Source organism: Amblyraja radiata, chromosome 10 (genome assembly GCF_010909765.2).
Source record: "Amblyraja radiata isolate CabotCenter1 chromosome 10, sAmbRad1.1.pri, whole genome shotgun sequence".
Classification (NCBI taxonomy): Eukaryota; Metazoa; Chordata; class Chondrichthyes; order Rajiformes; family Rajidae; genus Amblyraja; species Amblyraja radiata.
In genome coordinates, this window is record NC_045965.1 from 23,039,238 (window position 1) to 23,063,922 (window position 24,685).

Consider the following 24,685-nt stretch of genomic DNA (forward strand, 5'->3'; position numbering starts at 1 on the left):
AATAATATTAGCCAAAAAAAATTCAAATAAACTTTCAAGCCTAGCTCAAACACTGCAAAGGCAAGCATTTGGAAATAGATAATTATAAAATGTGAAAGTCATGGGGAGTATCACAGTAGGGAGTGGGGCTAGGGTCGGGCAGAGATCTACAACTTGAGGTTTAATCGCTTCAATGTTTCCTTAATTCTTCTAGAATACAGCCAAATATTGCTACATACAGTACCCCCAATTCATAAATACTCAAATAATTTGGAACACTCAGGGCATTGGTGATGCCAGACCAGCTGAATTTTTGGACTTTTGGAACATTACTCCTACTAATTGCTCACCAAATTGACTTTATTTAAATGGACCTAATAAATTTATAATATATAAATTATTATAAATTTTCCATGAACTTGGTCAGATTGTAGCATGGATGGGACCCAAGGGCCAAAGCGTTGGAAGGGAGCACAGGAATCAACACATGGTATGCTAGATGCTGAACCATCGGGATTTCCAAGCAGTCAGGAAGATAATTATTGGTGTTTTACTATAACTGGTGAAAGAATACTGTTCTATCTCAAGGTCCGTGCCATGGATGCATTTTCACAGAAGCTATTAAAAAATGTTTTCACGTGATAAATGGTTACCATTACTCCATGTTCAAGTAATGATTTTGCTTTCTGCACTTCCCATCCACTTACCCTTCCTACTGACTTTTCTGGTAGCACTGCCCAAGGATTTCTTGGTGTCCATTACAGTATCCAAGACAGCAGTACTGGTAGGAACAGCTTCCAATCTGTTCTCTATGTGTCGTAACTTCAGATAAAAAGTAAATAGTTAAAGGTAATAACACGATTATTGCAAAAACATGCTTAAACTCTTCATTGTTCTACATCTGATATATGCAGAAATCAGAAGAACATTATTAAAGAGCAAAATTTAAAGCTGCGTAGATGAAGAAATATTTACAGAGAGATCAAGGTACCTTGCAGTCCTGCCATCAAAATAGAATATGGCCATAGAAATCCTAAATGATTAAAGCAGCACAGGGTACAATTTGGAGCAGAGGGCTAAAATATGTTACAAATGATAAGGGGACCGATAACATAGAAACATAGAAAATAGGTGCAGGTGGAGGCCATTCGACCCTTTGAGCCAGCACCGCCATTCATTGTGATCATGGCTGATCGTCCCCTATCAATAACCCGTGCCTGCCTTCTCCCCATATCCCTTGACTCCACGAGCCCCTAGAGCTCTATCTAACTCTCTCTTAAATCCATCCAGTGACTTGGCCTCCACTGCCCTCTGTGGCCAGTAAATGAGAGGAGCACAAGAAATCTGGAACGGAAACTGAAAGCTAGACATATAGATATGACCACTGGAAACAAAAAGTGAATAGGATTAGAGAGTTCTGTACAAGGAGGAAGAGAATGAAATGTGTAGGCCAGCATAAAGGTGGGAAACTATGAAGCGTGAATAAACCAAAACACTAACTGTCACTAATTCACAAATTATTGCATAACGAGCATTCATAAACAACTTTTTGATTATAACACAGAACATGAGCAAATCTATATTTACAAGAGCATATACCACCTCTACCCTGCAGAACACCTGCCCTATTTCAGGATACCATGAATAATCACAAGTAAAGAGCAGTGGGATACTTACAGCAGCTTTAGTCTGGTGGACTGTATCCCATGCTGAGGCCACATCTGAAACACAATAACCAAATTGCATCTTCAAACTTTTACCAAATTCTAATTAAACATTAGGTGCAATAAACATTAGGTGCAAAATTAGGTCCTCACTCTTACCTATTTTAATTTAGACAATTTTGATGTATTTGTAATTATTAAAAAGCCAATACTAAAGGGGCCTCCTCCTGGAGTTTCATTCGTAAACACAATTTAATAGAATTGTTAGTAAGTTAAATCAGTGAGTGCAGGATTTGCCGTAATCAGATATCCTTTTCATAATATACCAGGACATCAACAGTTTTCTTTGCGACAACTACCAGTAGGATAATTACTTTATCCGGAGTTCAAACCCAAGTGAAAATTAGAAGTCTGTCGATGCTGGAACACAAAAAGAAATACTAGAAACCCTCAGCAGATTTATCTGCAGAGAGAATTAACATTTCCAATTGAAGTCCTTTGTCAGATCTAGGAAAGAGAAAAGTGTTTTATAGGTACAGAGAGGGTGCAAAAGGAATGAATATGGGGAAATTGTTGATGGGACACAGGCAGTGTTGTCATGGTGATAAGCTGTTACAAGTCACTTGGCAGATAGGTTTAGCAGAACAGTTTTATAAAAATCAAAGAAACGTAAAAGTTATGAAATGCAGACTTGTGTAAAACCAAGCAAGCAGTTCTAATGGACAGTAAAATAGTCAATATTTCAAATGGGTGACCACCATCAGAATTGGTCAATTTGGATATAGAGCAAATGAATTGCCTGTAAGTGGTAAGATCAATACAGGAAACTATAAATATCAGGAGAAGGATGAAGCTATTGCTCAAGCTTATATTCGGCAGGAGTCAACAGTTAGGTAAGAATGAGAGAGTGTGATAGAGATTAAGAGTAGTTTATGCATATGCAATATTAATTCAGTTTTTCTCTCTCCACCATCAATGCCTGAAATGTTGGGCATTTACAACCACTCTGACCCACATGCCATGGCTTTTTTCCCACCACACCATCTCTTGCGCCATCTCACTGCCATAATTAATTTCCAATTATTTTAATAACAACCCCACAGCTACCCACAACTACATCTCTCTCTTTCCCAGTAAAGCCCCTGTCCCACTTTCCCGAGTTACTCACGAACTCTCCCGGGTTTTCCCCTTGATTCAAACTCAGAGATACCAGCCGTAGGTACTCAGGGCTATTTTTTTTACTCATGGACATTTTTCAACATGCTGAAAAAACGTCCCGACTTACCTGATGCCCCAAATATCTACAGCTGGCATTACGAGCTGCTACAAAATATCTACGGACTCTTACGGCCTCGCCACGGACATTCTCCGAGTTTGAAACAAAGGGAAAACTCAGGAGAATTTGTGAGCAACTTGGGAAAGTGGGACAAGGGCTTTAAGAAGTCTTCAACTTGAAACATTGTTGCTCTTTTCACATATGCTGTCTAACCTGTTGAATGTTTTCAGCATTTTATTTTTACATCAAATCCAAGTACTGGTGACCCATTAAGGAACGTTGGTTGCTGTTTACAAGATGCCTGTTCAACTGTTAAAATGCAATAAAAGTCTAAGTCCAGTAAAATGAACAATATCAATGAGATGCAAAAGAATACTTTCTACCTGGAACATCTATACTCTAAGGTCAGATAAGGAGGAAGCTCGCACTGCCTCCCAATAGTCACCTACCCATGTCCTCTAAAATGCTGCCTGACCTGCTGAGTTACTCCAGCACTTTGTTTGTTTCTACGACATATAATATCTTACTTGGTTATAGCGGAAAATCAGCAATAACGGGCCACATCCCCTATGGTCCGTTCTAATGAGGGATTATTGTATAATCGGTAGGATCTTAATGCTGTTATAATGGATTAATGATCTGACTACCGAATATCATTGCATTTACATTTAACCATTTACTTCAGTAAATCATGACTATACCTCGCTTTGTATCCCGGCTCTGCATTTGTTCCTGGTTTCGTGGAGATGCCTCATTAGATTTGCTGCCCCACATCATTAGCTTACCTAAAAACAAAAGGATATGTAAATTAATGATGTGTAAGAAAGAACTGCAGATGCTGGTTAAAATCGAAGATCGACACAAAATGCTGGAGTAACTCAGCGGGTCAGGCAGCATCTCTGGAGAGAAGGAATGGGTGACGTTTCAAGTCAAGACCCTTCTACAGACTCATTAATGTAAATTAATGATACTGATTCGTGGATTCCAATTCTGTTCCTGTTCAATTTTCAAAACCAATTTGCTAGTGATAGTTTACGTGTCTTCTTCAAACTAGCCCTGTTGAAATATGCACATATGTCAATGTGTTGTTGACATCAACAAATCTTAGTGTTCCAATCTTGAATTTTTTCACCAATAAGACAATAATGCCAATCCCAGTCTTTTGCATGTTCCAAGATCACAAAGTGCTCGGTGGAGAAAATAAATAACACAATATCAAAGAGGACCGAATTGCTTAAGTTTTGATAGGTCTCGGGAAATCATGGCTCTGAGGGCAAAGGGTAGACCATACTCTTGATTTTGGGCTCAGATTCATTTGCTGACATTTTGTTGGTGTAAATTTCCATATCCCAATGACCTATATCATATAATTTCTAATTTCTGCAATGTGAGTGTTCAAAATGAGGGGCACTTTAACACAGCATAGTGGAAAAAATGTTGCTGTGTGCAACTCATGCTATGCCCCAATCAAGTTTTCTTTTAAAAAGTGGAAAAGCTTCCCAACGTCAGCATCAACATCACTATGAGTGGCTAACAATGCTCAGAATACATACATGACAACAATATCACAGGAGAAGCACCAATAATATCCTCAGAACACAACCATTAATTGTGGCCACTCAATTACCTCATTTACCCAGGCATTGTTCAATGGGCTTTTTCTCAGTCCACTGGATAGAACTACCAAAATATATTACATTTCACATTTTTTGATAAGTATAGTCACAGTATACTCGCCTCTTCCTCCAAATACAATTACACGTGGATGATGGTAGAAATTAAGGCAAACTAGGGCTGTTAGCTTTCCAAAAGAATTGATTACATATTTTCCACTTAATTTCAGTTCAGGTTTATTATTATTATTATTATTATTATTATTATTATGCATCGAGGTACAGTGAAAAGCTGTGTTTTCCAGAGTTGCAAGCTCATATTGCTAAACATGAATACAATTATGGCAAACTCAAGTACAATAGGTAGAGCAAAGGAGAAAATATAGAGTGAAGAATATAGTTCTCAGCATTGCAATGCACCAGTTCCATAGACAAAGTTCAATGTCCACATGAAGTAGAGGTGAAGTGGACAGTACATTAGCTTATTTTAGGACTGTTCAGAAGCCTGAAAACAGTGAGGAATCTGCAGTTTGCAAGTCTGGTGGAGCGTGCTTTCAACCTTCGTTTCTTCTGCCTGACAGGAGAAAAGAAGAAATGCCCAGGGCGGGACAAGTCTTTGAATATGTTCGCTGATTTTCGGAGGCAGCATGGCGTGTAGATGGAGTAAACAAATCCTACATAATATACTTATTTACAAAGCTTTCAATGAATCATTCATGTCCAATTCCATCCCACTCAGTTGTATAAGTTATTCTGTTCGCAAGGTAAACCCAGGACCTCTTATCTACAATATATAGTTAAATAAACTTATTTAACTTTCACCCACATAGCAATACATGGACTTCAAAATAAGTCTTTGCATATGGCAGTATTCTCTATACAAATCCTCAACTTATCATTAGGTTCACATGACTACTCTGATGTAAAGCTGTGTGATATTACTTTTGATACAATTGGGTCAAATTACAATATCAAGCTGTGATTCAAATCAAAATGAAACATTAACTTGGTCTCCACATACAATTGAATATTTATAGTATTTTTTTATTTCAGATTTACAGAATTAGAAATATTTGTTTTTATCCAATGCCTAATGTCCACAAAGATATGATCTTGATGTAGACCATTGTATCCCAGTGAGTACATTCATTCCTGTTGCATTTCTAAATATACGCCTTAGATATCTTGTTATCTGTTCTATAAAATATCAACTCAATATCACATTTTCTTAAAAAGAATGTTTGAACTCAATGTCTCTCCCAAGAGTTCCATTTGAAGAGGAGACCTGGTATAATTCATCAAATATGAAACTCAGACTAATGTCAAGGCTTCTTGATATCCATTTAGATTATCCTCCATACCAGTTATTAGAAGAGCATATTGCTCTTTGTATCATTCATTTAACATGTGCAACAACCTTGGTTTTGTCCTAGCTATTCGTTGCAAGATGTACCATTCACTACTTTAGCATTTTTTGCCAGTTTCCTTGTATCTTTGAAGTTTATTATTTCCAAATCTATAAAATCACTACTATTCACCACATTTTTATAAGACTTTCCAGATTTGTTCTTTAATTTATCTTGCCAAACTTCACGTCCATGCAAGTTATCACTGCTGCCAATAACAGGTGCAACAGAAATTTGCTTTTTCCACGTTATAAAGAAAACACCCATTTTCTTCTAATTTCTCAATGTAGTCATCATATGACAGTTTCATCACTAACACCTCATTTGATATGCTGGCAAAATCTGCCAAGATGTGCCATTGGAACTTTGTTCTCATCCATCACACATTGTCCTGACATGACCTTCTCCATTGTCTGTTCAAGATAGTACATTCTCATACTTAACATCACTAAAAGAATCACCAAAATATCATGACCTCTGCAATAACCAATAAACATTGAACTTGTCACAGCCAAATCCATAAAACAAAATAGAAACAATAAAACCAACACGGTTTGATTGAAAGGAAATAGCTTCCACCTTTAGACCAGAGAAATAGCGAGGAAACAGGCCCTTCGGTCCACTGAGTTTGCGCCTTCCAGCAATCATCCCATACATTAGCACTATCCTACACACTAGAGACAAGTTACAACTTACAGAAGCCAATTAACCTACAAACCTGTACATCTTTGGAGTGGGGGAGAAAACTGGAGCACCCAAAGAAAACATGCAGTTACAGGGAGAACGTACAAAATCCGTACAGACACCCGCAGTAAGGATCGAATTCGGGTTTCTGGCGTTGTAAGGCAGGAGCTGTACCGCTGTGCCACTGTGCCACCCCTGCTGGGGGGGAAAATTGAATACACCAAAATTCCACAAACACAAGTTTATGGTTAGGGGCTTTATGCTCTAATTCGTACATTTAATCTCCAAACACAAATTGCACCCAACTATTCAATGTTAATAGAAGATGGAGCAATACAACGATTCAATCAATGAAAATTGTATGCCATTTGTCAGACACTATTCTTCATCTCAGTTATCCAGGCATCTGTTATGCTATTTATACACCAAACTCAACTTTACTCAAGGCAGTTCTCCATGTACAAGTGAAGCACATGAAATTACAGCTACCAAAAAGCTCTGCCAGCCAACCACTTTAAAGCTGCTGTTCAGCACAACTATCAGATTATTCCCCACTTAATCACATCTACCAATTTAGCTAATATCGAAGAACCAGTAAAACGGTGAGAGAAGACCCAACAGACCTCACTACAGAAATTAATTTTCCAAGGCCGTTCACTGCATGTAAAATAGGTCATATATGAGAGATAAATAAAACATTCAAAATGCCTTTATCCAGCAAAGATTGTCAAAGGCAATAATGATCCAAATTATCCAGTTTGGATAATTATTTCCTTCAACAATAGAGCTTGAAAGCTTTACTAACTCAATACAAAGTAAGAATTTGGTTGCGTCCATTCCTTCCCATTTCTATCATATCGGACATATTCTGGTGCATGATTCTTCACCTGAATTAATTCCACAAACTTCATTTTCCAAGGCACACAAAGCAATTCAACATTTTTAACATGATTGCATTAACATGACTATGCAGTTTACCTTTTTAAATATCATTTCCTTATACAGTACTTTTAAAATACTGATCTGGAAAACTCAAAGAAAACACACTGGTGATGTGTCAACATCTCAAATAACTTAGATCTTCAGATTTGAGAGCTCAACTGTGCAGTTTCAAAGTTTGGGCATTGCTTTATGGCCTCTCCCCTGTACACAGTACTGCCATCTCTCCCTTCATAGTCCAGGTAACTGGAATTTAACAGCATGTCCATAATGACACAATTTTAATTACAGGTTTGCCACTCACTTGCAATTTGAATTGGATACTGTTAACTTATACTCCTAAATACTTATGAGAAATACATGGGAGATTTATATAACACCTCCAAATGTTTTACTTGTGTAATTTGAGAAGGGATATGGGGTGGGGGATGGAATGGAAATTAGTCAACTCTAATTAACTAAGCGAATTAGTGAACTAATGAATCATTAGTGAAAGAATCAATGCCTTCTGTGGCAGGCAATGATTCATTGGAAGGAAGTTATATATTAGCAAAGATTATGCTAATATGTGATTAATAAGATACTAGTGTTGGAAAGAAAAAGCATAGAGGATATAAGATGCCCCAAAGCATTCCATCATTAACAACACTCAGTCTGTAATAGATTAATTAACAGAAAACCTTGGTGGAAACAATTAATATTTCAGGTCAAGAACCCAATTCTGAAAAAAGGTCTTCTAACTGAAAAGTTAACATAGTTGTCTGATCTGTTGAATGTTTCCAGCATTTACTGCTTTATTTCAGATTTCTTGCATCTGCAGATTTACTTTACACTAATTGCTCGATTGGTTTACATGATCAGACAAATTTTAATTCATTGTATCAAATGACCGACACAAGGTAAAAAGTAAATTAGATGTGGCATAATTTTAGCGATTTTTATGGTACTATATAGACAGTTGTGTGAACATTCAGAGCAACAAACATAACCAAATGACCAATGATGAGCAACTAATGAGTGCTACGAGAACAATTACTAAAAATATCATGCTATTCTCAGTAACATTGTTAACTTTCCAGCTGAGCTTTTTGATCCAGGTTGGTATGAGCAAGAGATAAATCCGTTTTCTGTTATTCACTTCAGCCATTCCCATTCAGTAATTCACCAGCAGAGCCAGTAATAAAGCAAAATATGGGGGCGTAGATACAAGAAAACTTCTGCCATCCTCAAAATGCAGGGTTAATAGATGAAAAATTATCTCTTTAAAAAAATGTCTTATTGAATTACTGTTTGTTCTAATTGTACTGTGTTCTCTGTTCTTCACAGTGTGTCTGAACTAAACAATGAGCTGAATTTTTTCCTACATGCTAGCTTTAGATTTAGTGACACTATAACAGGCTTGAAACCCATGGGTTTTCAACCAAAAAGGTCCTTTGTGAATTTTTTAAAATTAAACGCAAATGAACAAAAAATTCCCAAATAATTTCTGGGGGGGAAAAAATTAAAAATGAGAGACATACTTAACTGAAACCAAATTATTTCCCTTCAGTTTGCCTTGATTGACAGATTTGTCATGCAGCAGTGACTATGAACTATTGGCAGCTAGAGAATAAATGTACTTCCATTTGTACTTTCCTTGTACTCTCAGAAAGTGCAAAACAGTAACATAAGTTGTAGAAAATGTGGAACAAACCTGAGTGGATTAAAATTAGTCTAAGAGGCTATTTTAAATGATTTGCTCGAATGCAAAGAACATATGAAAGGTTCTATTTTAAATAGGTACATTTAAGCAATTTACATAATTCATATTCAAAATATTATTCAAGACTTTGTACTTGTGCATATAGCTATATCCTACTGTGCTGAACATTTGAAAGTTTAATCTATTAAACTAAAAAATCTTTTAATAATTACATATATTCAAGGTTGAAATGGCACACATTGGTAAAACGAGCAAGGTAAAGGATCTGACAAGATATTCCTGAAGTGTTTTTAAAGTATTGAGTTGCTGCATAAATACAGATTTCATGTTTTCTCTGAATTTGGCTTGTACCAAATTCAGAGAAAATCTGACAATATTGCAGATATGAATGTAAATATGCAAAATATGATGCATGATAGTCACCCACTTCTTTATAATGGTGCCGGACCAGAAGGGCATTCCAACATAATACATGTCCCTATTGACTTGCTTACATCTCTAGTTCATGGTGAGTCAACGAGCAGAAATAAACAACTACTTCAGGATACAAAATGTAAACATTAGCAGGAAATAAAAGACAAAAAGGACCAATATATCTGTTTTTAAGAGTACAACTAGATCGGCTATAACGCACATTTTCATAATGAGAATTCAATACAACATGATTAACATTTTTTAAATACATAACCTAATTGATCAAAATACAATTTCAATCGAGACAGAGATCCACTTTAGAGTTACTTTGGAAATTGACAAACAGAAAAAAGTGCCCTGGGGAATTAAAAATCTAAAGGGAAATAAGTTTCCATGTAACCTATAGTGCCCTCCATAATGTTTGGGAGACAGACCCATCATTTATATAATTGCCTCTGTATTCCACAATTTGAGATTTGTAATAGAAAAAAAATCACATGTGGTTAAAGTGCACATTCTATTAAAAGGTATTTTTATACATTTTGGTTTAACCATGTATTTATGTGTGTTTATACATAGTTCTCCCCATTTCCGAGCACCATAATGTTTGGGACACATGGCTTCACAGGTGTTTTTGTAATTGCTCAGATGTGTTTAAAAGCTTCCTTAATGCAGGTATAAGAGAACTCTCAGCACCTAGTCTTTCCTCCAGTCTTCCCATCACCTTTGCTTTTATTCCTGTTTATCAACATGAGGACCAAAGTTTTGCCAATGAAAGTCAAAGAAGCCATTATGAGACTGAGAAACAAGAATAAAACTGTTAGAGATATCAGCCAAGACTTAGGCTTACTAAAATCAATTGTTTGGAACATTATTAAGAAGAAAGAGAGCACTGGTGAGCTTACTAATCGCAAAGGGACTGGCAGGCCAAGGAAGACCTCCACAGCTGATGACAGAAGAATTCTCTCCATAATAAAGAAAAATCCCCAAACTCCTGTCCGACAGATCAGAAACATTCTTCAGTAGTCAGGTGTGGATTTGTCAATGACCACTGTCTGCAGAAGACTTCATGAACAGAAATACAAAGGCTGCACTGCAAGATACCAACCACTGGCCAGGTTACAGTTTGCTAAGAAGTATTTAAAAGGGCAACCACAGTTCTGGAAAAAGGTCTTGTGGACAGATGAGACAAAGATTAACATATCAGAGTGATGGCAATAGCAAAGTATGGAGGAGAGAAGGAATTGCCCAAGATCCAAAGCAGACCATCTCATCTGTGAAACACGGTGGTGGGGGTGTTATGGCCTGTGCATGTTTGGCTGCTGAAGGTACTGGCTCACTTATCTTCATTGATGATACAACTGCTGATGGTAGTAGCATAATGAATTCTGAAGTGTATAGACACATCCTATCTGTTCAAGTTCAAACAAATACCTCAAAACTAATTGGCTGGCAGTTCATTCTACAGCAAGACAATGATCCCAAACATACTGCTAAAGCAACAAAGGAGTTTTTCAAAGCTAAAAAATGGCAATTCTTGAGTGGCCAAGTAAATCACCGCATTCACAGACCACAAGCCACTCACGTTCGCATTGACCAAGGTATCTGACCCCTGGTCTGCCAGACACCAACGGCACCTCGCCTACATTTCCGAATTCACGTCCGATATTCGGCATGTGGCAGGGAAGCTGAACGTTGTGGCTGACGCGTTGCCCCATCCAGCGCTGCCCGATGTTTCAGCGTTAAGTCTAGGCATGGATTATGAGGAGCTGGCCGCTGCCCAACAGGCAGATGCCGGTATGGAGGTTTACGCAATACTGAATCAGGTCTCAAGCTGGCTAGGGTGCCTTGCGGCGGCGCCGGTGTGCGAGTCCTTTGCGATATCTCCACGGGCGATATCTCCACGTCCCATCGTTCCGGGTGCTTGGCGGCGTCGGACTTTCGACACTATCCACAGCCTAGCGTACCCGTCCATTCACGCCACCTCTGCCTTGATCGCGGCGAAGTTAATCTGGCATGGGTTGAGGAAGCAGGTCGCAGCATGGGCCCGTTCCTGCATCCCATGCCAGACTTCCAAGGTACAGAGACATGTGCGCCCGCCGGTCCAGGATTTCGCCGTCTCGGACGGCAGGTTCCTGCACATCCATGTCGACCTGGTGGGTCCCTTGTCGTGTTTGCGCGGGGCTATTCACTTACTGACTATCGTGGACATGTTTACCAGGTGGGCGGAGGCGATACCGTTAATGGATACCTCCGCTGAGGCGTGCGCGAGGGCCATTGTCTCGAATTGGATCGCTCGTTTCGGGGTCCCCTCCGATATCACTACCGATCGTGGGGCCCAGTTCACGTCCTCCCTGTGGAGCAGTATGGCGCAGTTGTATGGCGCGAAGCTGCATTAGACCATCGCGTATCACCCAGAATCCAACGGTTTGGTTGAACATTTTCACAAGTCGGCGTTGAAAGCTCGGCTCACCGGCCCCGATTGGGTCGACCAGTTGCCTTGGGTCCTCCTAGGCATCAGAACCACGCCTAAGGAGGACCTCACAGCCTCCTCGACCGAGTTGGTTTACGGCTCGGTTTTGCGACTGCCTGGGGATTTAATGCCCGTCCCCCGGGATCAAGAGGTCCCGGCTTCTGCGTTGTTAGCTGACCTTCGCGAGCGGGCCACGCTTTGGTCCCGTTTCCCACTTTCCGGCATGGTTCATCTGCGGTGCATGTGCCTACTATGTTAAGGGATTGTGCTTATGTTTATCTCCGTAGAGATTCTCACCACTCGCCGTTACAGCGGATGTACGAGGGTCCGTACGGGGTGCTGAGTACTGGTGCCTCGACGTTTCCGTTGGACATGGGTGGCAAGGAGGAGTTCGTCTCCGTGAGCCGCCTTAAGCCAGCACACGTCGACGAAGATAGCCCGGTGACAGTGGCTACTCCGCAGCGTAGAGGACGTCCACCGGCCGTTTTACCGCCCTCTGCACCTGTTACCCTCGGTCATGTTTCTCCGGTCCCCTTTGTTACACCCGTCCCTCGTTCGCGTTTTTCGCATAGAAACATAGAAATTAGGTGCAGGAGTAGGCCATTCGGCCCTTCGAGCCTGCATCGCCATTCAATATGATCATGGCTGATCATCCAACTCAGTATCCCGTACCTGCCTTCTCTCCATACCCTCTGATCCCCTTAGCCACAAGGGCCACATCTAACTCCCTCTTAAATATAGCCAATGAACTGGCCTCGACTACCCTCTGTGGCAGGGAGTTCCAGAGATTCACCACTCTCTGTGTGAAAAAAGTTCTTCTCATCTCGGTTTTAAAGGATTTCCCCCTTATCCTTAAGCTGTGACCCCTTGTCCTGGACTTCCCCAACATCGGGAGCAATCTTCCTGCATCTAGCCTGTCCAACCCCTTAAGAATTTTGTAAGTTTCTATAAGATCCCCTCTCAATCTCCTAAATTCTAGAGAGTATAAACCAAGTCTATCCAGTCTTTCTTCATAAGACAGTCCTGACATCCCAGGAATCAGTCTGGTGAACCTTCTCTGCACTCCCTCTATGGCAATAATGTCCTTCCTCAGATTTGGAGACCAAAACTGTACGCAATACTCCAGGTGTGGTCTCACCAAGACCCTGTACAACTGCAGTAGAGCCTCCCTGCTCCTATACTCAAATCCTTTTGCTATGAAAGCTAACATACCATTCGCTTTCTTCACTGCCTGCTGCACCTGCATGCCCACTGGGTGTACCATGACACCCAGGTCTCGCTGCATCTCCCCTTTTCCTAGTCGGCCACCATTTAGATAATAGTCTGCTTTCCTGTTTTTGCCACCAAAATGGATAACCTCACATTTATCCATATTATACTGCATCTGCCAAACATTTGCCCACTCACCCAGCCTATCCAAGTCACCTTGCAGTCTCCTAGCATCCTCCTCACAGCTAACACTGCCCCCCAGCTTAGTGTCATCCGCAAACTTGGAGATATTGCCTTCAATTCCCTCATCCAGATCATTAATATATATTGTAAATAGCTGGGGTCCCAGCACTGAGCCTTGCGGTACCCCACTAGTCACTGCCTGCCATTGTGAAAAGGACCCGTTTACTCCTACTCTTTGCTTCCTGTTTGCCAGCCAGTTCTCTATCCACATCAATACTGAACCCCCAATGCCGTGTGCTTTAAGTTTGTAAACTAATCTCTTATGTGGGACCTTGTCGAAAGCCTTCTGGAAGTCCAGATACACCACATCCACTGGTTCTCCCCTATCCACGCTACTAGTTACATCCTCGAAAAATTCTATAAGATTCGTCAGACATGATTTACCTTTTGTAAATCCATGCTGACTTTGTCCAATGATTTCACCACTTTCCAAATGTGCTGCTATCCCATCCCTCTGGTTCTGTTTTGCCGGCCCCTACTGTTACGCTCGCCCCGCGACCTCGGACTACGCGTCCCGGTCAAAACGTCCTGTTACCCGTGCTTTTCCGTTCCGCGGATTCTGGGGGGGGGCATGTAGCAGCGCCCCTACTGGCGCATGCAGGTATCGAACCCGGCGTTCGGAAGCCGCGGTCACGTAACTCAGGAGGTGCTGCGTGTTTTCGCGCGGTTTTGCTTTCGCGCGCCAGTTCAGCACTGACCACCGATGTGGCCAGACGTGTCGAGAGAATCTGTTTACTGAAAAGTGAATTTTCGAATAAAAGTTTGTTTAAAACTTCAGTTGTCGTTCTTGAGACCGCCAAAAGCTAAAGAATTGTCAAAAAATATTACGGGTAGGAACAATAATCTGGGACTAATGGATTGATAAGTGACATATTTCTGCAATGTAAAAATCAGCAAATGGAAAGCTTTCATAATTTGAAGATATATTTCCCGCCAGTCTTTACCTAAATTACAATAGTACTCAAACTCAGTGGGACAAAAATACCTTGAAATTAGGTAAAAACCTCTTATTTATTAAGTCTCAGGTGAAACACTTATTTCAGAAAATAATAAATGCGATGTCACCATTGTTCAATAAAATCTTGACCTATTTTGCTATGTAGCACAAAAACCACATTAACACAAACCTGTATTGGGAACATGGGAACGCCATTTAAAATCCCAGCAATTCAACTCATTAGCAATTTTTCCAGCTAATTATTTATGAAGTGCACGCAGTACGGAAACAGGCCCTCTGGCGTAATTCATCAACGCCGATCAAGCTTTATAAGTGAGCAGGTCCCTTTTGCCTGAATTTGGTCCATATCCCTCTAAACTTCTATCCATGTATGTGTCTATATGTATTTTAAACGTCACAATTGTGCCCACCTCCAGAGCTTCCTCTGTCAGCTCATACCATATACTCATCACACTGTGTGAAGAAATTGCCCCTCAGGTCACTTTTAAATCTTTACCCTCTCACTTTAAACCCAGCACCTCCAGTTCCTGGGAAAAGGACTGACCATTCACCTCGTGATTTTATATAACTCATTAAGGTCACCTCCAGCTTCCACACTCCAACGGAAAAAACATCCCCACCTATCTAGCCTCTCCTTAAAATTCAAGCCCTCAAGTCCTGGTAAACAGCCTGATTAATCTTTTCTGCAGTCTATCCAGCCTAATGTCATTTAAAAAATGTACAGTAAAGCTATAGAAGCAGAAACACACTGAGGGACATCTATACAATCATAAGGCATTAAGAAAATTCTGTTAATACACTGAACATATTGGGCCAGAATATTTATTAACTAACCGGCAATTCAAAAAGAAACCGCTGGCTAACTTGGAACACATTAGCACACTGCAATCAAACTTTTACCCTGCATACTATAGTACAGAAATATGGAACATGTTGGAGATCAGAACAAATCTACAACCATTTTGTAATGGCCTGAACTTTGCACAGACCAGTCAGCTTTATGCCTGCTTTAACTGAAATATCTAGCAAACCCTCATTTATTTGAAAGAGTCAGATACAAATCAGTCAGATTTAAAACCGCACAGTAATTAAGCTTTTTGGCTCCCCACGTCCAAGTGAACCTTTCTGCCCATCCACATTACAACTATTTACGAAAATTAGTTCAGTATCTTATGTCTTGTCAATTCCTGTGTAAACGTCCATTAAACATAGTGATAGTATCTGACTGCGCTACTTACCTAGCAGTGGGTCCCAGATTACATTTTACTCAAATCCCCTTTAATACATCTTCTCATTTTAAAACATGTCCTCTTGTTTTTTTATATGCCCATCATGGGAAAAAGATTTTTACTATCTATCCTCCTCATGCCTCTTATCTCATGTAATCTTATATAACTCTGAGGTCACTACTCAGTTTACATCACTCCAGGAAAAATAAGCCCAGCCTATCCAATCTTTCCCCTGACCCAAAACTAAATTCTTCCAATCCAGGTAAATTCCTGGTGAATCTCCCTGGAACCCTTTCCAGTTCAATCACATCTTTCCTGTCGTGCATACTTCCTCCCAACTTGTATATTCTATACCTATGATGAAAGTAAGCATGCCATATGCCTTCATCATCCTACCTACATGTTACCCCCTCCCCTGACATCACTCGGGGGAGGGGGTAACTTGCAGGCCCCCTTCCCCTGACATCAGACTGGAAAAGGGTCTCGACCCAAAACGTCGCACATTCCTTCTCTCCAGAGATGCTGCCTCACCCGTTGAGTTACTCCAGCATTTTGTGTCTATCTTCGATTTAAACCAGCATCTGCAGTTCTTTCTTATGCAGTACTACACATTGTTGCTATTGCTCACTTTGCAACTCCCTTTCAACGGTGCAAAATCTACCACTCTGAAACTGCATTTGTCCTATCCAAATCCCTCCCCTTCAAAAGTTCAACACATTATTTTATAAATGTAAACTTAACCTAATCATTAACATGTGATTCACTCCACCATAAATCACATATCCTATTTTGTAAATTGCAACTTCTTTCACTACTGGGTTTAAATACAAGAACACTGTACACAACCATTGTTTATGAGCAACTTTTCATGAACAATAATTACCTGAAATATCATGAATGCCCATTTAGTTCACAAAAATTAATTATTTTTAAAATAACCTCTTTCTTGTAATGAACCAATCCAAGTCACCTCCAATTTATTGGTCGACTGGCTGTTGCCACTAATTAGAACTATTCTATGAAAGCATCTTACCTCACAAAAGTGTGCCCATTCCATCAATGAGCTGTGGATGCTGGGTAAATTAATAGATTTTTGGGGGCTAGTGGATTACATAACAATGACAGGCGAATAGTCTCTTTGCACAGGTCTATTGCACAAGGGGGGAGGGCAATAGTGGCAGGTGACACGAGAGCGAGGGGAACTGACAAGATTTCTGCATCCACGATGAGAGGTTGCCTCACTGGTGCCAGAGTCCAGGGCCGTTACAAACTAACTGTAGGGCACATTAAAAGGAGAGAATAAACAGCCAAAGATAATAACATCATAGGCAAAAAAAAATGACCGAGTTCCGTAACCCAAATTTAGACAGCGCATTAAAAAGCAGGACCTCAGAAGTTATAATCTCTGGATTACTTCCAAAACCACATGCTAACTAGAGGATAGGAATTGGAGGTCAGATTAGGTGGTTAAACAGATGATTGGAGGGCAAGCTTTAGATTTCTGGATCACTGCAGAAATTCCTGGGGGAAGCTGGACAGGTTACACATGAATAAGAAAAAGTGTCAATAATTCTTGCAGGAAGGTTTATAGTTCATTTTGGGAAGCCTTAAACTAAATTGGGGAAATAGTAACGGAACAAATGTACAATTGTGGGGGAGAGGTGATGGGAGGAATTCAGTGAAGTAGGTGAAGCATTTGGGAGGAACACAAGGCTAAATTGCATATGTTTAATATAAGCAGTCTGACTAAAAAAGTATACAAACTTGAAATTGCTGATGGCTACATTGGAATATAACACAGATATGATGGAATGGGTAGAGTAGGCAACTTAACATTCTAGGATGTAAAATATTCAGCCATGATCCGGGGTGATGTAGACAATTTACAATGGTTAAGTAACCAAACAACTGTCACAGTCATGCCAATCAAAACAAAAGAAAAAACGCTAATTAAATGCTAATTAAATACTTGTTACCAAGGATACAGAATCTTGGAAACTAGTCTCGGCATAGAGTATTTGGTTAGTAGTGTCAAGCAATACTATTTAAATGTGTGCGACAGTCACAAAAATTGGACCATAAAACCTTGGCAAAACTCTTCAGAACTTCCAGGAACGAGTGACAATGCACAAGAACTGGGACAGTAATGGCAGATAACCAAGTTTCTTTTTCAGCCTTGTAAGAGACTAAAGCTGGATACAAAGAAATTTACCAGCTTTCACAATTTGCAAGACAGTATTTTGCTCCAAAACCATAAATACTTGCCCGATTCGGCCCGAAACGTTGCCTATTTCCATCGCTCCATAGATGCTGCCTCACTCGCTGAGTTTTCCCAGCACTTTTGTCTACCTACAATATATGCATAGCTTGGAAATTTCTCGTCCTGCACATCAAAATCTAGACATTTTTGATCAATTCTTTTATCAGCATTATTGAGTTGAAATGTTCTGCTACACAGACTCAAAATATTTTTAAAAATATGCAAGATATAGTAGTGGAGGGTGACAAATTTCAGAGAAAAAATGTGGGGAAATTCAGAGCACAACTGAGTGACAGTGACAAACTTCAGTTCGGACAAGGATATACAGCCTGCCAGGAATGCAACGGGGATGAACTAGAGTAGCCAAAATGACAAAATGTAAATTATTTTACATTTCCAAGAAAATGTAAACTTATTGTATTAGATAAACAGTGACAAATCAATAATTATTTGTCACGCAAAAAACACAGAATCCATATGCCGGGATTGAGCTACTGCAATAAGGCGAAGTCCCTGGAAGACTTTGACTTCAAGACTGAATGGCGCAGAGCCTGGAAAGATGCCAACACCAACAATGGAGAGGTCATCACAGACCCCACAGTGAAAGCACTGGATGTTGACCTCCATCGCAAGCAATGGCTAACCCTGAACAGAATCCGCACCCTCCATGCAAGAACAGTCTTTTTCACACACAGAGTTGTGAGTCTGTGGAATTCTTTGCCTCAAAGTGCGGTAGAGGCCGGTTCTCTGGATACTTTCAAGAGAGCTAGATAGGGCTCTTAAGGTTAGCGGAGTCAGGTGATATGGGGAGAAGACAGGAACAGGGTACTGATTGGGGATGATCAGCCATGATCACATTGAATGGCAGTGCTGGCTCGAAGGGCCAAATAGCCTACTACTGCACCTATTGTTTATTGTCTAACAGCCCATCACCTGCATAAGTGGGGGATGACAGACTGCCCTGCTTGCGACTGCGACATCCAGACCAGACCATCCCACATATCGTGAATGACTGCCCACTGAGGCTTTTCCTGGGGGCATCAAAGCCATCCATCCAATGACTGATGCTGTCCTGGCCTGGATGTCTACCCTTGATCTACAACTTTAGGCTGTGCTCTCCATACGCAAGAAGAATAAGGCGAAGTGTGCAATGTAACATATGATTGCTGAAAGACAAGTACAGTTAATGAATAAAAGAGTTTGTGATTAATCTAGTGAAGATGCAGCATGAGTTGTCAGTGCACCCAAGAAATGGCAAATTGATGATACGGCCACAAGAACCTTTAATTGCAGTACAGCTACATTGATGCACGGCATGGTTAACACAACACTTTAGTGTAAACTATACGAGTCATATTTTCTAAAATGCATAAATGGCAATATCTGACAAAACACGGTTAACTTTATATAGGAATAAAAGAAAGGCAAGGAACAGGAGGAATGAGCCATTTGGCTCCTCAGGTCAGCTCCATGATTAAAAGAATTGTCTGAAGGGTCTCGACCTGAAACATCACCTATTCCTTCGCTCCATAGATGCTGCCTCAACCGCTGAGGCAGCATCTCCAGCTTTTTTATCTACCTATAATTAATCTATATCATTTCCTGCTATAAAGTCATATGCAAAAGTCCAATCTGATTTGAATGCAATCAATGATTGAACCTCCATAGCCTTTTAGAATAAAGTGTGGTATATCATTGATTCCCTCACTTTTTAGCAATCTCTTATCCCAATGTTTTGTGACCATGACACCTAGTTCATGTTTCATCAGCCAAGACATATCAATCTTGACAAGCCCTCCAAGACCTTTATGTTTCAATGGTGTAACAAAAACAGGGGTTCATGGTTCAAGTCAAACCATCAAGTTGAAAGATAATTAACCAGAACAATGCTTCTATTTCCATAACACATTGGACTCATGCCAATTCATACACATACATAAAGTCTCTGCTGTTCCACCAATATTTGTGCTGGCAGATGGTTTTTATTAAGCAATAATTATTTCAGAAAGATCACTCAGATACACCAAAATTCCCACTTTAGCCGCTCCATTTCTGAAACTTTCATCATACTGATGCCATTATTAAACTTAATAATATCACTGTTCCGGTCACTCATCAATCCTTTGACTATTTAAACCATTAGCATCACATTTTGTCACAGTTGCCATATTCCACACAACCGTGATTATTAGACAAATAGACATAAAATGCTGGAATAACTCAGCAGGTCATTTCAGGTCGAGATCCTTCATCACGTGATTATTAGACTCCTGATATTTTTAATTTAGAATTCTATCTTTGTTATTAATTTTGCAGTTCTTTCCAACCAAACGTTCCTCATCCCAAGCAAACTACTGCCTCACATGCATTCACATCACAGGCAGATGTTTTTCAGGCATCCGAATCTCTGTAACTCAATTTGATTTTCTCTACTTCAAGGCATTTGTTAAAACCACTTTTCGACCAACTTTTCAATTACCTGGTTAGCCTCTAGATTTACGTTTTGCATTTATTTTCTTCCCTAACAAAAATAATAGCTCGGATAACGATAGAATGAATGACAAAAGAAATGATACAGGGTGAAATAAATATAACAGAAAACATCACTCAGATACACCAAAATTCCCACTTTAGCCACTCCATTTCTGAAACTAGAGGGGATGCACACAGATTGCAGTCCAATTTATCAAGGGATTGAGAACTTTATAGAAGTACAGAATAATTTACAACACTAGTGGACTCCAGTCAATCTGCACAACATAGTAACAATCATACTAGTGTTCTTTTCTACTTTGCCAGTCCTTATTATGAAAAACAGATCTTTCAAATGGATCCAAAATGTCAGAATTCTCTAATATTAATCAAACAATACAAACACAATACCCTTGAAAAGGGGCCAAAGTCCATCCAATTTCCTCGTCCACAGTAACAGTTGTTTAATTACACTAATAAATTACAGCTAATTCATTAAAATTAAAAACAGGGCAAATCTCCAACAGAGAAGAGCTTTGGGAACCTGGGGCTTTAAAAAAAAAAAATCACTTTTTTTTAAACTCCTAAACAATCGCGTCTATTCGATGGGACACTGAGTTTATCAGAGACATAGATACCTAGTTAACAGCGAATTACCGCAATGCTGTTGTGGGGGTTTACTGTGTATAAACTGACAGTTGTTTCCCACATTACACCAGTAACTGCTACAAAAGGGCTCCGCACCCACGATGAAAGGGGATGTTCGACGCCGCGAAGGGAACTATGGAAACGCAGCTTCCTTCCCCGCTTGCTTTAAACGGCCGGCACGGCCTGTCACAGAGCCCGGCCTCCAGTGTAAATGCAAACGCAAGGGCTTTGCGCCTCGGGATTACCGACCTCCCCAAATCAGGAGCTGGGCCGGGCTCTCCCCGACAGCAGAACCAACTGTACCGCAGCTCCGCTTCCCGACCTCTGGCCTGTTGCCGTCCCGTTCAGCGCTCAGCCTCCCAAGCTGACCGAGAGTCGAGCCCGTCCACTCACTCACTCACTCACCTGTGGAGGGCGGCCGGCATTGCCGCTGACCGGCGCTCCCGCCCGGGGCTGGGCTGGGCTGGGCTCTGCGAGCCCGCGCGCGCGTCCCTCCCTCCCTTTGACCGTTAACGACGTTCGCTCTCGGCGTTCTGTGACGCCGCCATTAGCCGCTCCTGCGCGCCAGCAGCCGTCAGAGTCTCGCGTGAACCGCCGGCTCATGTCAATGACGTCACTGAGGCGAGGGGCCCGCGCGTGAGGAAACGTCAACGAGCCCCAACTGTGGAGGAAGGAACTGCAGACGCTGGTTTACACCGTGAGATAGACTCAACATGCTGGAGTAACTCAGCGGGACAGGCAGCATCCCTGGAGAAGAGGAATATGTGACATTCCGGATCGAGACTCTTCTTCAGACTGAGAGTCAGGGGAGAGGGAGTCTAGCGATAATGAAGGGCAAGGTGTGAAAACGACAGATCAAAGCAGACGTTGCAAAGAAAATGTAGAATGGTTCATTGTTAGCTGAGGGGAAGGTGACAAGGAGGCATACAATCAGTATATTAATTAGAAGGACAGTGAAACTAGTCGGAGAACTAGGGTGAAGCCCAAACTCCCAGCTGCTAACACACTGGGTGGTACCATCGGAAACAGGGTTACCACTTGCTTACAGAACCTAGGAAAACAAATACTAACCTAGTATAATCCACTTATGTATATTTATGTTAGGTGAGGAATAGATGCTTGCCAGGACATGGTACATGGACAGGTGATAAGACACAAAAAGCTGGAGTAACTCAGCGGGTCAGACAGCGTCTCTGGAGAAAAGGGAATAGGTGTCGTTTCAGGTCGAGACCCTTCTTCAGACTGAGAGTCAGGGGAAAGAGAAACGAGAGATATAGGGTGATTTCACGAAAGGTCACTGGAGCGTAAATCCCCACTCACGTGACCGAAAATTTTAACTGGGGGACAAGCGTCACTTCCGGTACATGTTAGTGAATGGGAAAACACGCACTTTCACACCCGTTAAAAACATCGAAAACGGCCCGTTTTTGAGCTGCAATTAAGTGAGCCAGTCGGGGTGACCGTGAGGAACAGCTACTTAAATTTACAGTCCAAAAAAAAGATGGAAACTAAGGTAAATACAAGAGGGAGCTGAAGGTGTAAAAACGGCGGAAGTTGATAGCCGACATTTTTCGTGGAGATTTCAAGATCCAAAATATCGGGAATTATCGCGTTTGCTCGCTGCATTTCATCAAAAGTGGCATTATTGGCTTTGTTATCTTTATTCATTTGTTAGATGAAAAGTATTAAAAGTTAAAAATCCGTCAGTAAAATTGCAAAATCGCCCATGGTTCTCGGGTGGGTTTAACATGCAAAATGAAAACGCTTCTGAAGCTCCATTTACCATTTAAATAATCGTAAACTTGCATCTCAGTAAAATTGATTTCCAAACGCATTGAGAGTTTACGATTATTTAAATGGTAAATGGAGCTTCAGAAGCGTGTTCATTTTGCATGTTAAAACCCACCCGAGAACCATGGGCGATTTTGCAATTTTACTGACGGGTTTCTAACTTTTAATACTTTTCATATAACAAATGAATAAAGATAACAAAGTCAATAATGCCACTTTTGATGAAATGCAGCGAGCAAACGCGATAATTCCCGATATTTTGGATCTTTAAATCTCCACGAAAAATGTCCGCTAGCACTTCCGCCGTTTTTACACCTTCAGTTCCCGCTTGTAATTACCTTAGTTTCTATCTTTTTTTTGGACTGTAAATTTAGGTAGCTGTTCCTCACGGTCACCCCGACTGGCTCACTTAATTGCAGCTCAAAACCTGGCCGTTTTCGATGTTTTTAACGGGTGTGAAAGTGCGTGTTTTCCCATTCACTAACATGTACCGGAAGTGACGCTTGTCCCCCAGGTAAAATTTTCGGTCACGTGAGTGGGGATTTACGCTCCAGTGACCTTTCGTGAAATCACCCTATAGTCGGTGATGTAGCGAGATGTAGAACAAGTGAACAAAAGATATGCAAAAAAGTAACATAGAGGTTCACGTGCATCTCTTCTATCCTCATCTACTCCATTTGGTGTTCCTGATGTGGATCCTTTACATCGTTGAAACCAAGCGAAGACTGGGCAACTATTTTGCTGACCAATTGCATTTGTTCTGAATGAATAAGTTTACTGGCCAAGTATTCCCATTCAAGGAATTTGCCTTGGTACTCCGCCCGCAAGTGACAACATGACATACAGTGACAGTTAGGAATGACACATAAAACATTAAACATTAATAATAAAACATTATCGATTAAAAATGTGAATTAAATAAAATACCAGAACAAAGGAGGCTAGAGATTTTTGGTTATTGAGTAGATTTACTACTCGTGGAAAAAAAGCTGTTTTTATGTCTGGCTGTGGCAGCTTTGACAGTCCATTCGCCTTCCAATGGGAAGTGATTCAAAGAGATTGTGGCCAGGGTGAGAGGGGTCAGAGATGATCTTACCAGCTCGCTTCCTGGCCCTTGCAGTGTACAGTTCGTCAATGGAGGGAAGGTTGCAGCCAATTTGATCAAATTCTCATTTGATCGGATGATTCACTGCACCTCCGGATGTCGTGCTTGGTGGCTGAGTCAAACCAGACCATGATGGAGAAGGTGAGGACAGACTCTACGATGGCCGTATAGGATTGGACCATCATTGCTTGTGGCAGATTGTGCAGGAAGTACATCCTCTGTTGTACCTTTTTGACTGTGGAGTCGATGGTGGCCCCCCATTTAAGGTCCTTGGAGATGATGGTTCCCAGGAACCTAAAAGGCTCCACGGATGTGACTGGGGTGTTGTTGATGGTGAGTGGGGAGCTCTCTTAAAGTCTACTATCAATTCCACTGTCTTAGAGCATTGAGCTGCAGGTTATTGCGATGGCACCAGGACGCCAGCTGTGTCACCTCCTGTCTGTAGGCAGATTCCTCTCCATCCTGGAGCAGTCCAAACAGGGTTGTGTCGTCCGCAAACTTGAGAAGCTTGACAGAGGAGTCAGCGGAGGTGCATTCATTGGTGTAGAGAGGGTAGAGGAGAGGGGAGAGTACGCAGCCCTGCGGTGCTCCTATGCTGAGGGTGTTGGGGTCCATGATGT

General features: G+C 41.0%; 1 protein-coding gene across 6 annotated transcripts in view; it reads right to left on the reverse strand.

Moving 5' to 3' along the window:
- cep350 (centrosomal protein 350) overlaps window positions 1-21,727 on the reverse strand; it is a 120,227-nt gene extending 98,500 nt beyond the window's left edge. For all 6 annotated transcript variants that reach the window (XM_033028348.1, XM_033028347.1, XM_033028346.1 and 3 more), the window contains exons 1-4: window positions 21,575-21,727; window positions 3,621-3,704; window positions 1,657-1,700; window positions 687-801 (exon numbers count right to left, since the gene is read on the reverse strand). In XM_033028348.1, the coding sequence (XP_032884239.1) occupies window positions 687-801; window positions 1,657-1,700; window positions 3,621-3,696 (235 nt within the window). In that variant the 5' untranslated portion in view covers window positions 3,697-3,704; window positions 21,575-21,727. The remainder of the gene's footprint in view (window positions 1-686; window positions 802-1,656; window positions 1,701-3,620; window positions 3,705-21,574) is intronic.
- Window positions 21,728-24,685: the final 2,958 nt, after the last annotated feature.